We start from the raw sequence: 17,764 nt of genomic DNA, 5'->3' as shown, positions 1-17,764 counted from the left end.
GCTCGCTTCATTTCTAACACTGGGAATTCTGGGAGATGAAGTCCATATATCTTAAAAGTTGCTGAGATTGAGAAACGCTGATTTAAAAAAAACAAGGTAACCGCTCGCTCGTCTAATAACATTTCCCCCCTCCCTTTCTTCCGTTCACAGACACTTCCCCCTCCCCCAGTTCTCCACGTGCCTCTAGTAGGTAACTTCCGCCTGTAACTCCCCACAGAGGAAAGCCTCCCTTGCACCCGGGTTTACGGCCGAGCTCAGAGTACGCGCGCGCGGAAGTCTGGGAATCGCAGTCCGCCAGCGTAAAAGAATCTGCGCAGGCGCCGTTGCCTCGTTGCCGCTCCTCTTAAGGGAAGTAGCGCCGCCATTTTATCTGGCGGACTGAAGTGAACGTTGCGGTTCCGCACGGCCGAAACGAGTTTCCTGAAAACGCTCTGCCATTGCCGTGAGCGTCGGGTCTCCTTTCAGGCTGTAGAGCGGAGGCGGAAACGAAGGTGAGTCGGCAAAAAACTTGTGGGGTGGCGATTTCAAATGGCTCCGTAAGGCGGCAGGTGGCTTTGAGGCTGAAGCTCAGCCTAGCCTGGGCCGTTTTCCCCTTATCGGTTGGTTCAGCCTTCGCTTCCTTAGCTTCCCCTCCCAGCAGCCTCTCCTCTCCGCCTCCGTCATTGTTGCCGTTAAGTTTCTCTTTTCTCTCCCCCCTCCCCCCATTTCCTTTCTTGAGCTTCCTCGTTTCCTCCTCCGGCCGGTGTTGCTTTCCTCCAAAGTTCTGCACCCCGGATCTCCTGCCTCTCTAAAACTAAACCGATTAACGTCCAGTTCTGTTGAAGAGGAACTCTTGAGAAGGGGGCGAAAGCAGAGGTGATTTTTAATGACCTCTATTATTTCTCCTCTTTGAACGCTTGTGTTTTCTCTTGTCTAAGCAATGTCTTTATTTTAAAAAAAAAGAAAGAAAACCCCATTTGTCGCTATTTTTCCACAGCCTTGAGAGCTCCTTCTGAAGGGGTCATGGGTTTTGTTTTTTTTAGTGACTACCTGGTCTTGTAGGAATCGGCCATCGGAGTGTGTTTACTTAAATGGCGTTAGGATGGTTTTCGAACTGCCCTGTTTATTTTGGAGGCGCTTACCAGAGTGATCCAAGGGCTATATGTAAACCTGGAAAGATGTCCATGCTAGTAGCAATTGGGGTAAGAATAGAAAGCCACAATCTATTTTCATTAGAGTTGGTAGCTCATTTGTTGGTTCATCAGATGTGTTTTTGACAACATTGCATCCAGGTTCCAGGAAAAATATCCAGGGAATTTCCTGACAAGTAAGCAATCAGTGGGACAATTTTTGCCTCCAGAAGTTGTGGATGCTCCAACACTGGAAGTTTTTAAGAGATTGGGCAACCTTTTTGTCTGAAATGGGATAGGGCTTTCTGCCTGAGGAGGGGGATTGGACCAGAGGATCTCTAAGAAAGTCCCTTCCAATTTGATATTCTTATCTGAATTTTTACAGAGATGGAGAAAATAAAGAAAATAAAAAACATGGTTTAAAATATCCCCTTGACCTTGGATTTATTTAAGAAGCAGTTTTAACAAGAATTCCTGAACTTTATTTTTTGCAGCTTGGAATAGAATGAGTGGCTGTCGTGTCTTTGTTGGACGTTTAAGCCCCCATGCTCGGGAACGAGACGTAGAGAAATTTTTCAAAGGATATGGCCGTATACGTGAGATTAATCTCAAAAATGGCTTTGGTTTTGTGGTAAGTATATTTATTCAGATATATTTTCTGTTTAGGCAGCTACTGGAACAATGTCATGTGATGCACATATAGTGCATGTGGTGATGTACTATATATGTGTTTGTTTGCTTTTATACCTGCTTTTATTTACAGTTAGTATCTGCAACATCCCCTTAGAGTGTAATCTGTGTTGTTACTTGCTCATATAAGTCTCTCATTGTAGCCTTAGCTTTTTAATTCAAGAATATAGGAACAATCAGGCTGGAAACAATACCCTAATCATGGAATTACCACCCTCAACACTGGCAGGGCAAGCTAATGTATATAAACAGGGAGCAGCCCGACATCACTAGATGTTACCTAATGGATAATTTAATGTCTGCGGGCAAATAATTAAACTCTGAGAGCACCAAGGACTCCATAGTTCAACCCTGAGCTACAGATATTCTTTTTTCTTTTGTAACTATTTTTTCATTCCAGGGCTTCCATACATGCCTCTCCGGTACACCCTTTTTAAGAAATGAGAAAGAATAGACATTAGTGCTGCACTGTTTTTCTTAGGAAATATGAACTAGAAAAGAAGTAGGAGAGTCTCCATAATTGTATTTCCTGGACAGTTTTGCTTCATAATATTGCTGTTCAAAAATGGAGATAAACTGGAAAGAAACCCAACACGCTTCTTCATTCCCTCAAAAAAATAAAGAATACAATACTGATAGGAGTGCATACCTGTCCCACTTTTAACTGAAAAAGAAAATTTAATAAATTGTTAGTAATATTTTTAACAAGCAAACTCATATGGACTTGTCTTTTCTGCTAACCAGCCTACACCAACCAGTGTAGGCTGTCTTGCTGAATATTATTGCAGCTTATCAGAGAAATAAAAGTGAATGATTAATGTTGGGAATGTCATATAATTTCTCTCATCCCTGAAAGGAGAAGAAAATGGGCAAATTGAGCAGTTGTTTATCTTTCTTCCAAGCAACAGAGAACATTTAGCCTTCCATGTTTATGGAGGCTGCAAGTAATTGTAACTTTAAATAACTTCTAGCTTTTGGTCACCATTTATATAAAACCCTAACATGAAAAGTTGGTTAAAATTATATTATGAAATTCTATTAATGACTTTTATTTGAGTATTTGAAAATTTATTTCAATATTATGAAGAGACATTTACTGGTGAAATGTCAGTAGGCCCACAGGACAATGCCAATATTTTTACAGATTTTCAAACATTCTAGTAAGAAAAAGTGCAGGATTTAGTATTCCCTTATAATTTAATTTCCAATCTTTTGGTGTGAAATCCTTGCATATTCAAGATATATGTTAGGAATATAATCTAACGGTTGGGTTAGGTAAGCTCCCAACGGGGAACTTACCTAACAATATGCATATAAATAAGGTATAAATAAGGTATATTTTGTTTTATTTACTTATAATGAATAGATATTTTTTTTAAAATCACTGTAGCAGCTTTCTCAGTCCTGGTGATCACCAGTTTTGTGGAACTGCATGTTCCATCATCTCTCACTCCTGAATATATATTCATATAAAAGGATAGCACAGTCTGGATCAATCATGAAGAGCCTGTATATTTAGGTTTTTCTGAACTATATCTTATGCAGGTAGCCCTTACGTAGTGACCACAATTGGGTCAATTTGATTGCTAAGCAGAAAAAACATGTAACTATGACAGTTCTTCAGTTCCCCTTTGGTCACTAAATGAAAAATCACATGACGTATGATTTTACTTCTGCCTTCTCTATTAACTTTGCTTGTTGCAAGCCAATAGCAATGAACACATGTATGACACTCTTAACAGTTGTAAATGTTACGATTGGTGGCAAAGGTTTTTTTAATCTTTACTTCATTAAATGAAGTAGTCAATAAGTAAGGACTACCTGTAACAGACTCATACATTTATACCAATAGGGAGGAATGCTAAAAATTGTGAGCATAATGAGAACATGAGTTCTCCACATCTGATATAATGCAATGGATAAAAATTTATCTCAGGAATTAAAATCAGGGTTAGGCAATTTTAAATTATAGCTCCAATCATAACTAGAGCAATAGCTGATAGAATTTTTAATAGCAAAAATATTATACTTGTTTCATTATTTTGCTTTTCTAGGAATTTGAGGATCACAGAGATGCAGATGATGCAGTTTATGAATTGAATGGCAAAGAGCTGTGTAATGAAAGGTACTGTTTATTCTCAAGTCATATGACAGTACAATTGCAAATCTGACTTTTCTGTTGCATTCTAATGTACTTTGGGGTTATTGTGAGGATAGAATAAAAAGGGACAACGCCATGTATGCCAATTCATACGGAAAAAAATCCCAAATGCACTATTATACAGTATGTTTACTAGCATCAATTAAATTTGCACAGAAATTATGGAGTAATATTTGAGAATTAAAAGATACTTTAAAAAACTCTTTTGGAATGGGTAAAAGCAATCTGAAGTAATTTTGAAACATAAAGTCTTAAATCAGAGGATTAATGAAAGAGAATGAACAAAGTGTCATAGGCAGAATTTCGGATTATATTTGAGACAAACACATAGTGTATTTGTAACAAAATATTCAAGTTTTCTGAAGTAGTCCAAAAGCATTGATTTATATCAAAGATGCATGACTTCTCTGATACAGAGAACTTCAAATCTTAGAGGTACCCCCTAGAACTCCTTAAACCTAAATGGGATTCACTTATGCAGAAACTTGGTAAATTAAGAAACATCAAGAATGTCTTCCTACTGAATCATCTTTATTCTTTAACAGACAGTAGAGAATCTTCCCTGCCCCCAGGTCCTCTGTGTACACCTTGACGTAAAAGTTGGTGGGGAGTAATATGCTGTTTACAAAATTGGCTTTTCAGCTAATTTCTTGGCCAAGTCCTAACTAAAAAAATGCTGTAGAAATGAATGTACATCGTTTAGTCATCTTACATACTGGTATCTTTTTACTTTTCAATTATAAATGTCTGAAGACCTTAATTTAGGCAGTGAGAGATTTTCTTGATTGTAATGATCTGAGTTAAGAAGAATTTGCTTTTGTTCTTAAGTTTGTTCAAAATTATCACCATCATATTTTGCTGTTTAATATATTCCTTTCCACTAGAGAAAGGCTGAAATACTGAACTTATTTATTTTTAATAGGGTTACAATTGAACATGCCAGAGCCCGGAGAGGGGGTAGGGGCAGATACCCACAACGATTCAATTATTACCAGTCCTATGGGGGTGGATCTAGGTAAGAAGGACATTTTGTTTACTGCACTGTCACATGTGGTTTTAAAATATCTCAGTCCTTAGATTCAGGATTGTTATATAGTTGATATTTCTATATACATTTTAAGATACTTTTCCAGTAAGGCAATAAAATCATCTTTTTTTTATTTTTGTAACTCCATGCTAATGTAATTGCAAACAATTTTGATATATGCACTTTATTGGTTGAAGATGCTAGGTTCAAATAATTTAAACACTGAAAAGAGAGGTTACTGCTACTGCTTGTAACTGTCTGAAGTGTTTTCAGATTGCACATAATTGCTTCTACAAATTCTCAGTTTCTACTCAGTCTCGAAAGGAAAGGTTTATAATTTGGGTTTCATAAAGTTTAAATTTAAATCTGTAAAGCTTGTTCTTGTATGAGCATCATTGAATAGGATGGCTATTTTAAGCTGTATTGTGCCCTGGTTGTCTGTAATTTTAAGTTGTAGGGCAGCTGGGCTATCGTTGAAAAATATAGCTGTAAAAGCTAGCAGTATCCTAGGGCTATCACACTTTATAGTGAAACTGAAATTTGAGCTCTTAAGTAAAGCTTCTTTTGAAACGTATAGGAGCTATTGAAGAATTATATTTGTGACAAGTATTTGATAGTATCTTTAAAAATAACTCATGTTTCTCAGATTCTCTGATATAAATGATTACTGGAAGTAGCTAGTACATATTCAGACCCTTGTATTTATGGTTATATAAAATATAACAAAATTTCATTTTAATGTATGCCTAATAGTGTACATTCAAAGTGACAATAAAGTTATTCTAAGTCATATAACATTTGTATTTTTGCATTACATTCTGAGGCAAATTTCTTGCCATCCACAAGTACAAAACATTGAGAATTTGTACTTTTGCATATTGAAATGTCCTGTTCAGCTTCTCTTTTTTTTAATGCAGTGCTATTGCTGCAGTAGGAATGATCCAAGGTCCAGGCTAAAAATGAACTTTTAAAGTAGGATATGTGACTGATTTTCATGGGTATCTGGCATGGTAGTAACGTTCATGACAGATAGTGCCAGACAAGAAGAGACTACTATTTCCAATGCCTCAGCCTGCCAGTTGGGGGATTCTGAAACTTCTGTTTAAATGCTCTGAAGATCTGGATATTCTGAAAAAGGGGGCATTTAGAGGTATGCAAATTAAATTGTGTGCAACTAAATTGCCTCTTCTTTAATTCTCCCAAAAAATGTTGATTGTTGCATTTGTTGTGATATGACAAAGCGATCACTGACTGAATAAACAAATGTGGAGGCTTCAATTATTCATACACTTCTCTTATAACACCTTGGGGTTTGATGGCAACCAGCCAGCAGCTCTTGTAGTAGCAGAGCTGTTGTAATGTCAATGAATTCAGTAGTTTCTGAGCTTACTGCAGCTTATTGAAAAGCACATATAACCCACAACCTTATCCTCTCGGGTCTGATTTATTCATATGCATTCATTATTTGTGCCAAAGGTATAAATTCCTTGGAAATTGTTGTATTAGGTGATATCTTTCAATATGGAAGCTTTCAGTACAAGTAGTCCTCGACTTACAATGGTTCATTTAGTGACCGTTCAAAGTTACAACGACACTGAAAAAACTGACATGACAGTTTTTTACATTTACCTTTGCAGCATCCTCATGGTCACATGATCAAAACTCAAATGCATGGCAAGTGGTTCATACTTATGATGGTTGCAGTGTCCTGGGATTGTGATCAGCTTTTGTAAACTTCTGACAAGCAAAGTCAATGGGGAAACCAGATTCACTTAACCATGTTATTAACTTTACAAATGCAATGATTCACTTAACAGTGTGGCAAGAAAAGTCGTAAAATGGCACAGACTTACTTAATAAATGTTTCACTTAGCAACATAAATGTTGGGGTCAATTGTGGTTGTAACCTGAGGACTACCTATACTGAAATGTTCTACATTGTAGATTTATAAGCCCATAATTTTGGTTGCAAGTTCTTGTAGTCATAAGTTGAGGCCCCATGTGACCAGATTTGATTTTGACAGTTGTAATGATTGCAAATTGAATCATGTGGTTGTAAATAAATCATGTGACCATTAAGTACTTCAGGTTTTCTGAATATGCTTTTTTTTTTTGCTGGAAACTAGCAAAATGTTGCTAACCACAGTGATGTGATTGTAGGGCCCCTGCAACCGGTCGTAAATGTGAGCCATTTCAATTATCCAAAATGCAATCACATAACTGGGAAGTTGGCAGTCATAAGTAGTTCTGCTTGCTTTCATAATGTAAACTAGCAACAACTCTGCTATTCTTTAAATACATTATTTAAATACAGAGTAGCCATATTTCTTAGAAATTTTTTGAAGAGATAAAATCTGACAAAAATAGAAAGTGTTTAAATTTTCTGCTGGAAATTTAGTTATAGAATAACAGGAAATGTTTTCCATTTGTAGTCAGTATGGTCCACCTCTTCGTACTGAACACAGACTTATAGTTGAGAATCTTTCTTCACGGGTCAGCTGGCAGGTGAGTTGGTACTTACTTTAAATAACAGTTATGTTTTTAAGTAGGAGGCTTAAATTTCTTTCATTTGCATTACCAACAGGCAAACTGCTTATATTTTTAAAACTGCTAATTAGTGTTTCTTGGACAAATGAAATCTTCACCTCATAAGATTGTCAGGAAAAAAAGCTCTCAATGCTTAAGCATCCATATAATAAATAAAAGGCTGGCCTCATTGAGTGATAAAGCTGCAGATTGTTTCCAATTTTATATCTGGCTTCAATAGAATGAACAGAATTATTCACCTGTTTAAAAGTATTGTGTTATGTTCTAATGCAGGAAGTTTCGTGCATTATGTTATCTGTATTCTGAAAGGGACTTGTGGCTTACAGTGAGTAGCTAACATGATTTTAAATATCCAATTTGTGCATGTATTTGGGCATAAGTATTGTCAGTGAAACAAACTGTTTGGGGTTGTTTTTGGATATTCATTTGGGAGTGAAAGTTTAGACCACAAGTTTGTTTTTCTCTAATGTGTCCTTGAGTTGGTGTATTACTAATGGGATTGTTTTGGCCCTTAGCAACTTGTTTTGAATAACTTAAAACTATTTTTTAGCAAACATATATCCCCCTCAACAATTTTGGAAACAATTATAGAATGTTACATTTCATTCTACCATTCAGTTTTTTAAAATTAGCATTCAGGTTACCAAGCCATTCTTCTCCAACCTATTATTTCCGTATGTGCTTCTTACAGCATAAATTCTGTTATCAGTGTATAAAAAAAGTATACATTTCCAGATTTTTTAAAAAAGATCTCTGCATTATGCTAGATTGAAAGAATAGATGGGGCAGAAATAAGAAAAGTCAGTAAATTGTAAATCTATTATATTTTAATAGCAATAGTGCTTAGACTTATATACCGCTTCATAGTTTTACAGCCCCCTTTAAGCGGTTTACAGAGTCAACATATTGCCCCCAAATAATCTGGGTCCTCATTTTATTGACCTCAGAAGGATGGAAGGCTGAATCAACCTTGAGCTGGTAAGGATTGAACTACTGGCTGTGGGCAGTTAGCCTGACTGTGTTCTAACCACTTCACCATCACAGCTCTTTAACCAATTCTGTTTAGTTTTTATCCAAAATTTCTATAATTTTTGTCTATATGAAGAATATATATTTTTGTCTGTATGAAGAATATATAACAATATATTTTCGACATGATATTATATGGCCATCATTTTTATTGAACTTCATTTTATGTCCTTTTTGCATAAGTGTACAAAAATGATTGAGACAGCAATCAAATTTCTACACTGTCAGTCTCACTTAAATGACTTTTGGTGGTTTTCAATAAAAATTCTGCCTTGAAACATTTTGATTATTTTTTCATACTATAAATTTCAATATCTGTTCTTTAAATAGGATTTTCAAGGAAGGAAGAACAAATAAAAGTTTGGAAATAAACTAAACCCTTAGTTTAACAGACTAATGGGGAAAAGGGATATCTATTAAAATAAAAAATATATTAAATGCATTGGGATTTTATACATCTATAATGTGGCAGATGGGATTTAATACATAAAAATAAGATTTTGTGCATGGAATATATAACATATCAACAGAGTTTCTTGGATTCATCTGAAATTTACTAAACCAACATGTTACATCAAGATTTATTACAATTGCACAAGTATGAACTGGAGAGCTGTCAAGAGACTGATTTTAGCAATTTAATATATTGCCCAATAATTTTAGATCAACAGAGATAGGGTCATAGTATTTGGAGGAGAACAGATGTATTGATTGAGTAGCATAATATGCTACATGTGCTCTAATATGAGAAATTCACATGGGAGAAACCAGGAAGATTGGAACTTGGATTATTTTGGGGAGCACACTGTCCAAAATTAAAAACATTTTCTTTAATTGGTGTATCTCTGATCTTCCAGGTTTGCAGTATCATCTCTTATGACATGTCAAATCTTCTGACATGAATATGAAACTTGTCTTATAGAGATTACATTCAGCAACATAGCCCTCTTATAATTCAGGGGAAAGTGAGTAGTTTGAAAAAAGTTATCTTGTATCTTTTACAGCAAGCACATAATCTGCAACCCTTGCCAAAATGATTTACAGGCTAACAGACCTGATGCAGAAAAAATAAAATATCTGAAGAGAAAAATGGCTTAGAATTTAAGTATGTAATGTTATTATAAAAACCCAGGTGGAAAGAACTGTGATGATGAGGCTTCCGGTGGCAATATTTTGAAATAGAAGAATGCTGCTTAGCACCTACTTAGCCCAGCATTTGATTTCCAGTACACATCCATATTAGCATGTATATAAATAGGGAATGAAGCTAACAGCCTTTAATTTATGTTACCACAGCATCTGAAATTCAGCATTCTATGACTTGTAACATTTAACTACAAGAGGTATCCTTCCATTATTTTAGTCCCGAAGAAAGCCTCTTTGCTCCTCCCATTTAGTCACCTGTCAAATGCCAGGTTCAATTAGTTGTTCATACTACTTAGCCATAGGGGGCATTGTCAAACAGAAGGTTGGCAGTTCAAGACTCAAGTACTGCATAATGGGGTTAGCTCCCATTCCTGCCCCAGCTTCTGCCCACCTTGCAGTTTGAAACCATGCAAATACGAGCAGATAAATAGGTATTACTTTGGTGAGAAGATAACAGCATTCCATTGCCTCAGTGTGCAGTCATGCTGGCCACATGACCAGAAATGTCTTTGAACACAGGCCCCCTCAGCTAAAAAACAGGGCTAAGTACCACCCCCTAGGGGAAATATTTACTTTTACTACTTAGCATGTTGTCTTTTTGACATTTTAGCCAGAGAAAATTTGTTTCACAATTCATTTTCTGAAATGTATGCATGTTTTGTTTGCTATTCCGGGCATGATGGTTTCTAAATGCCTTTCTATGTATTTTTATAGTGAAAACAGGAAAACACAAGACAAATAAACCTTGGGTAAACCCACTAGGTTATTTATGACTAACAACCATATTCTGGCAGTTTTGTTCAGTCACACCTAGTATGATTCCTCTGGGACTTTGTGTATGTGTATTTATATGTGTACAAACACACACAGAGATTGTGTGTGTATGTATTTATTTATTATGAACCAGTATTCATATCTTTAAAAATCCTATTAGTTCTTGGTTACCTGTGGAGAGAAAAAGTGTATGAAGCAGTTAATGTGCGTTTTCACTGAGCAACATCAAACACTGTATACTTTTGCTGAAATGCATGCAAAAACCACAACAATCACTTTGTCAGGTTAAGTGTATGCCATTCTCCCCATTTGTGAGTGATCCACACCTTAACAGCTAATTATAGATGGGATCCATGTGGTTCTTCTTTGTAAACAACTTCTAAAAATGTCCTTGCTTTTAAACTATAAAGTGATTTTCTGTTCAAATCTATTTTGCTTCCATGATACAAGCAGCTAGGTATTAAAAGTTTTGATTTAGATGAAATTATCAATTGTATAAGAAACACTAAATTATTGCAGATATTATTTACTTGATGTCAGTTAGTGCTCAGAGTTCATAGTGTGTTTGAAATAAGTAGACGTTTTAACCTGATAAATGTTAGTCTCTGCCTGCTACTGGCAGAAAGAAAACATATTTATCATAATGCATCCATCCCCATTTCTTAATTAGCTTGTTTGCCTAGCTTAATTTCCTTTGAAACAGGAGAGACTGAATAGCAACCACCTACTTTTCTATTTTCCTAATTAAAAGGTAACAGAATATAGTATGAGATTGTCATAAGATACACTTTGTAAGATCTCAGGAATTATAATTGGAAGAGGAAAATCCTGGGGTAACTCTTAACACAAGCTTTCATAGTCCTTTGAAATCACTTTCCCTCCTGTTTAATTTGAGTGGGAGGGCTACTTAATTGTGTTTATTTGATGTGACTAACAAGGGACATAAAGCCAGGACTTGAGCCTTGCTAACAGAAGTCATCAATTATGCCTGAGGCAAGGCTTTACTTAAGTTCACAAATTCAGTAAAATATCTTGAATTTAGCTAGCATTTAAAGGATTCTAACTTTTAGATTCTATCTTAAGAATTTTAAGATGTTAAGTTTAAAGGTATTAGTTTCCCACTGATCTATGCTTTAAAAATCCAGATGCTTGTAACTCCTAAGGTGTATGTGTATGTATGCTGATATAATTTATTTCCCCCCCTTTAAATTTTTTCCACTAAACTAGGATGAAAAAATTAAAAATACTTTTGAAATAAAGGTGTTAATATAGAGTTGTTTCAATTTTCCTTCTAATTTCTAAAGAGAAATAATTGAATGTCTTGTGACATTGAAATATGTAGAGCAAATTTAACATTAAGCTTAATTAAATTTCACACCAAGTAATCAAATTTGAAATAGGATATAAACAGGTTTATAGATAAATGAGTGTCTTATCTTATTTCATAGTTAATGAAGTAAAAATTATGCAAGGGTTGTTTAAATACACCTTTTACTATAATAAAATCATTTGAATTATTGTTACCATCATACTGCATTATGTGTTATAAGTTTTATTGAGAGGATTCTTTCAAGTGTATACTAATTGCTCCTATCCTGATTTCAAAGTTCCTCTATTGTTAAAAAAATCATTATTGGGAATTTTGACTGGATTATTTAGTATACTATAATTGAATCCTTCTTTGAAAGAATGTCTGCTCTTCAAGTTTGTTTTGTGTTAGGATGAAGGCTCAGGTGTTTAAACTGTTCGATTCACATGCTAGTTTGTAAAATCTGAGCAGAACTTTATTAAACACTATATAATTTGAGGTATCCTGTAATCTAGTTCAACTTTAGGCTTTTTGTTTGTATATTTTTTTCACAAATATACTCTAACCAAGTTCATTTTGAACCTCTTTTAACAGCCTTGCTTTGGGTTAGCCCTCGTTTCTCTTGTGTGGAGGAGAAAGAACCCAAGAGGTTGGGGTTCCTAGTGGCTGAATTTCTAGGGCTTGGCCTGTTCTGAGTTTTCCCTTTGGTACCCATGTTACAGCTATCATGGCGATGTAGACCTTGGTTGGCTCACAACTCGATTGGCTAGCACAGGTCAACCTCAGGTTCTAGAGCCACTTCCGGAGACTTTCCAATGCTTTCAGGGTCTTTGGTATCTTCCCCTGAAGCACATTGCTATGGTCCATTCCTCTGCCCCTCCCATGTAAGGGAGTTCCTCTTGAACTGCTAGGCAATTATTGGACAAGCGACTGTTTGCTTAAGGTTACCTGCTTATATCATCTGACCACTTGTGGTATGTTATGGTAAGTAGCCTCTGGCTATAAAATGTCAGCTATTATTGGGACATTTTGTAAAAATTAAGAAATAATGCATAAACGACTTTTTAAAAACGCCTTTAACGCTTAGTTACATAGCATTGCAAAATAAACACCGTCTCAGTTACATTAAATGCAAGTCTCTGTTAAAATAACACTAAGGTTGTGGCACAGACTGACAAAAGCCATACAAAATTTAATACTATCTTTTGACAGGTTGTGACAGAATCTTAGCATTAACTTAATAAAGACATTTGTGTTTAATTTTTATAGACTGGGACATAGAATGTTTCTAGGCAAACCTTGAATATACAAGTGAACTGAGATTTCAGGCAATCAAGTGCTTGCATTTAATAACACCATACATATGTTCATAGTTAAAATACATGTTATATATACTTTAGGCATTATAGAAGGTATATCTTAACTATACAGATTAGTTTAATTTTTCTCATAGTTATAGCATATGACAGTTTGCTATAGTTTGTTAATTATTAAGTCCTGTTTAACAATGCATCTTGAATCTTACACTCATTTCCTAACCTGCACTATCACTCTTACTGCAGGATTTGAAAGACTTCATGAGGAAAGCTGGGGAAGTTACTTTTGTGGATGCTCACAGAAACAATCCAAATGAAGGGTAAGTTGAAATTTTGCATCTACTGAGGCTGAGCGGACTTTAAACACCAGACCTTCCACCATACTGTCTAACAGACAACTTTGTTCCAGAATATAACTGAAAATGCTGCTATTAAAATCAGATTCCAGAATCAGCAGAGTTATTCAGATTTAGATCTCTATCCTATCTATTGGGATCATGGAATTTTTCTGAATGTTATTAACTAGAAAACCCAAAAATCTGTTAACTATTTGCATTATATATAGAATCAGTCAAAAACCACAGAGAGAAACTACTACTATTCATCTCTGTTTAAAAATTGTTTCCTACACAATCATTTGCTAGAAACAGAAAACTTTCCATGAAGAAGTTCTAAAGAACATACAGAGAAAATACTTCAGTGTTATGTACTGAAATTGTAATAACTTTAGGCTTGGGTATTGGAGTTACTGTAATATTGACATTTGGTTATACGTTTTGGGAAAAACTAAGGTAACCAGTAATGTATTTATAATTCTGTGAAAGAAGAAATGTAATATACTTTTATCACCACTAATAATGTTTATTGTGATTTTGCTAATGAATCAACAGAGTGGTAGAGTTTGCATCATCCAGTGACATGAAGAGTGCAATGGATAAATTGGATGGAAGTGAATTGAATGGACGTAGAATTAAACTAATTGAAGATCGCAAAAGGCGCAGGTATTTTGTTAGATAAAAATATAATATGACTGATAATAAAATAATTTGGAATATTTATATGATAATTCAGAGAATGTTGCAGAAACAGCATTGTATCCCCAAATTTTTCTATAAAAGCATAACTTTTCTGTCATTTGATACTAGTAGCAGATTTGCACATATCCTCTAGAGCCATGATGGCAAATCTACGGCACGCATGCCAAAGGTGGCACGCAAAGCCCTCTCTGTGGGAACGTGCATTCAGACCGACCAGCTTCTCTTTGCGCACACCAGAAACCTGAAGACCAGCTGGCTGGTGTGTATATTTGGGTTTCCGGTGTGTGTGTTCTATTTTGAGCACTCGCTGCTGAAGAGGTTCATCATCACTGCTCTAGAGGCTCCATTTCACAGTTCAGGTACCATCATTTGTGCATAGTTAAGGTAAGTACGGCAGAACCTACAAGAAAGAGAGAGTGAGGTCAGTCATAGTGAATGTATTGTTCAAAAACCTAGGATAGAAAATAACCCATATAATACAAATCAAAGCAATTGAATTTGCTGCTGCTCCAATCATTTGTAAGCCACCCCAGAGTAAATTATAATATTTGTATTGGCTACCAATTTTAAATAAACACTCTATGCCAAGGTTTAAGGGAAGGAAACATTTCCTTTCCCCCTCTTAAATTGTGGAATTTCTACTTGATTTTTAACTAGGGCTGGGGTTGCATATGGACTGGATAGGGCAGAGCAATTACTGTTAATGGATAAATGAATAGATTTACTGAATTGTGCTACGGTTGCAGAACAAAGCATTTCAAAATTATTTTTATTTTAAATACTGGTGAGTGTATTGTGCTCTATGTTGAAATTGAAATCCAAATGTGAAATCCTTGGGAAATAGACTAGGGAAGAGACATTGGCTATGAGCTGAGGAGCATATTCTTGGTGCTTCAAGAAGCAATAATTCCAGTGAAGTTGAAAGAGAAATCAAAAGAGAAGCTTGCTTTTTCAGGATTTTCTGTAAATGTGTTACTGGAAAGAGATAAACTGTAAAGAAAGTTCTTTATAAAGACTAAGATCTTCAGACATCTATGTGATATGCATTCTATGATAATAGACATGCAAAATTGCATGCAAGCATATTTGGTGAATAGGAAGACCACTTATAGAGTGTCACACAATGAAAACTAATGGCTGAATATTTGTTAGGAGCCGGTCTCGTTCTCGAAGTTATTCAAGGTCTCGCAGCAAGTCAAGATCTGCAAGATCCTCTAAGTCAACCAGCAAGTCTCGTTCTAAAAGCCGCACCCCGGAAAAAAGGAGCTCTCGAAGCCGTACACCTGAAAGAAAAAGCTCTGAAAAAAACCACTCTGGCACGCAGAATTCCTCTCCATCTCCTCCGCCAAAGAAGAGGTCTCGCTCCAGGTCAAGTTCTGCTGAAAGCTGTACTTAAAAGATATTTTGAGAAATGTATAAATGTTTAATTTCCAAATCAAATTTTCTACAAGCTTAAATAAGTTGTGGATGGGGGTGTTCTCAAATGAGCACAGACATCTGAAGAGCGCACGTAGGTAGGTAAATTGTAAACAGTAAAAAAAAAAAACCAAACCAATAAATTGGCAAATTATAATTACTCAAATGTACTATGCACTGTGTTGAGGCCTTGCTGAATAAAGTAGGACACATTGGGAGTGTTTTCCTCATTGGTATATTCAATGAATTTAAGACCTAGACTGTGGTGTTGCTTTTCAGAATCCTTTGTGCTTTGCACATAGATTGTTTTGTACTTAGCAACCAATAAGCCACCAAGTTAATTACTAATGTGAAATTTGAAGGTGGACATAGCAGCTCTGTTTAATAGTGCACAGAAAAGTATGTTGATCTTGAATGATTAGTTGCTTATACTACACTAATATTTATATATCAAAATAGCAAATCTCAGAAATGTTTAATGTTACCAGGTTAAGTTGTGATACATTTCGGAAGGCTAGTTTAAATTAGTTCTTGGTTGAGAAGCGTGTTTCCACTTTGAGTTTGCTCTGGACTGGTAATAAATTTTTCATAATATTCCAAATAGAAAGGAATCTTCAATGCAGCAGTTCAGGAAAATATTTAATCCATTTTATGAGAACGCTGTCATTTTGTAGAGGATGTCCTTAAAAATTTAAAACATGCCCCTCTTACTGAAGCTCCAAGTTTTTATTTTAATAGCATACAAAGAGTATTGTTCTATATGACTTCCAATACAAAAGAGTAATTGTTAGAGGTACATGAAGTATTGGAAGCAGTAAATTGTCAAATATAATGGAAGATAATATTCAGTTGTCAAGGTAAGTAAAAGCTTAATGTATTGTGATTTTATGAATGCTAAATTGTGAAATTGCATTTTTCTTAGTTCTACAAAACATGATTTAGCTTTTGTTAATAGGTAGTACTTTGCTAATCCTTAGCTTTGAGATCAACTAAATTATCTGGCTTCCATGTAGTTAAAATGAGGGAATCCATTTGAAATATTTGTAAGCAACCATAAAAATGTTTAAATGTACCAATGTGCTATAGTATATAAAATACATCTCCCCTGTATCTCCCATGCTTTCTGCAGCTTTGGCGGTCTTTGTGTTGCTCATTTAAGCTACATTGGTAAACTTTTCTTTGTTAACAGTTTTTGTTTCCAATAAAATCGATAAACAAAGAAATCGTGATTTGTCAGTCATTGTTCAAACATAGATACACGACTGGGAGATAGGGACTCAGGCATTTATTATGCAAATTTATTTAAGTGTAATGTAAATAAAGCACTTGGACATCCTCATTCTGCATCTTCAGGTCTACTGTGGGTTTTTTTAAACTAACATTTTTACAAAAGATATCTCTGAAGACCCCATCAAATCAAAGACTATTTATTAAATCTAGAGATAACCCATCTCACTCACAGAACAATCATATACTTATCCCCAGTTGGCATCATGATGATTTACAAAACAATAGTTGTTCTTCAGGTAAAACATGAACGATCCATTATTATTCTGGTTGCTCTCTTCTCTTCTGTAGCTGCTCACTTTCAAATGTGACCAACATCCTCCAGCCATTTTTCTTTTTGTGTTATGTGTTCTTTCTCCCATATGTTCTTCCAGTCCTATTCAGTTTCTGCTGTTAGTGGCTGTGCTGTTACTGTGTTACTGCTCTGCAGATGGGGGTACATCTTGCGTGGTTCTTTGGAGGACAGGTATGTATCTTTTTGGTTCTGGGTTTCCTTAGCCTGGCCGTATGTGTTGTGAGGCTTTATTTAATAATTCCACCAGCTGACAGAGTTGTCTTGATTTTAGCCTATTCATTTTCTGGGGATGGGGTATGCTTATTTTCTTGATTATGAGGCCAAGCATTTCCAGGTTCACAACAGTTGTAGTGGCGCAATGCAGTGGTGGGTTCTGGATCCCGTTGCAATCAGTACAGTTGCAACGGGGCCCGGCACCCACCACATGAACACATGCAGTGCGCGCATGCATCCTTACCTCTTACGAAGCCTCCGCGATGCTCCAGCTGCTCAGCGGAGCGCAGGCTCTGTGCGCATGTGCAGAAGCGACAAAGAGCTCAAATACAGGTAAGAAGCTCAGGTGGGCGGGTGGGCGATCTGGAGCATCGTACCAGAACAGTACCCAGTTCTCTGGCTAGGCAC

General features: G+C 35.8%; 1 protein-coding gene and 1 long non-coding RNA gene across 3 annotated transcripts in view; one reads left to right on the top strand and one right to left on the bottom strand.

Annotated features, from left to right (window-relative positions):
* Positions 1 to 335: 335 nt before the first annotated feature.
* Positions 336 to 16,784, top strand: LOC106556388 (serine/arginine-rich splicing factor 5). Of its 2 annotated transcripts, XM_087721369.1 has the most exons (9): positions 351 to 491; positions 762 to 855; positions 1,604 to 1,740; positions 3,854 to 3,924; positions 4,883 to 4,975; positions 7,420 to 7,492; positions 13,355 to 13,428; positions 13,999 to 14,109; positions 15,298 to 16,784. In XM_087721369.1, the coding sequence occupies exons 3-9, from the start codon at positions 1,615 to 1,617 to the stop codon at positions 15,539 to 15,541; spliced, it is 792 nt and encodes a 263-aa protein (XP_087577495.1). In that variant the 5' UTR covers positions 351 to 491; positions 762 to 855; positions 1,604 to 1,614; the 3' UTR covers positions 15,542 to 16,784. The 2 variants fall into 2 exon arrangements, with proteins under 2 accessions (XP_013930859.1, XP_087577495.1); XM_014075384.2 differs by lacking the exon at positions 762 to 855 and having other exon boundaries at positions 336 to 491.
* LOC148049651 (uncharacterized) overlaps positions 12,851 to 17,764 on the bottom strand; it is a 61,519-nt gene continuing 56,605 nt past the window's right edge. The window contains exon 3 of the long non-coding RNA XR_015697474.1: positions 12,851 to 14,545. This is a non-coding gene — a long non-coding RNA (uncharacterized LOC148049651). The remainder of the gene's footprint in view (positions 14,546 to 17,764) is intronic.

Source organism: Thamnophis sirtalis, unplaced genomic scaffold (genome assembly GCF_051295495.1).
Source record: "Thamnophis sirtalis isolate CommonGarterSnake01/CBP01778 unplaced genomic scaffold, rThaSir2_p1.2 scaffold_1, whole genome shotgun sequence".
Taxonomy (NCBI): domain Eukaryota; kingdom Metazoa; phylum Chordata; class Lepidosauria; order Squamata; family Natricidae; genus Thamnophis; species Thamnophis sirtalis.
The sequence above is the reverse complement of the archived record's forward strand: the minus strand, read 5'-3'. Positions and strand labels throughout refer to the sequence as shown.

What these genes read in the sequence shown, in the direction of transcription:
- LOC106556388 (XM_014075384.2), top strand. Translation starts at nt 1,615, where the DNA reads ATGAGTGGCTGTCGTGTCTTTGTTGGACGTTTAAGCCCCCATGCTCGG. An exon ending in CTTCACGGGTCAGCTGGCAG is followed by an intron (nt 7,493 to 13,354) that starts GTGAGTTGGTAC and finishes CTCTTACTGCAG; the next exon opens with GATTTGAAAGACTTCATGAG. An exon ending in GAAGATCGCAAAAGGCGCAG is followed by an intron (nt 14,110 to 15,297) that starts GTATTTTGTTAG and finishes AATATTTGTTAG; the next exon opens with GAGCCGGTCTCGTTCTCGAA.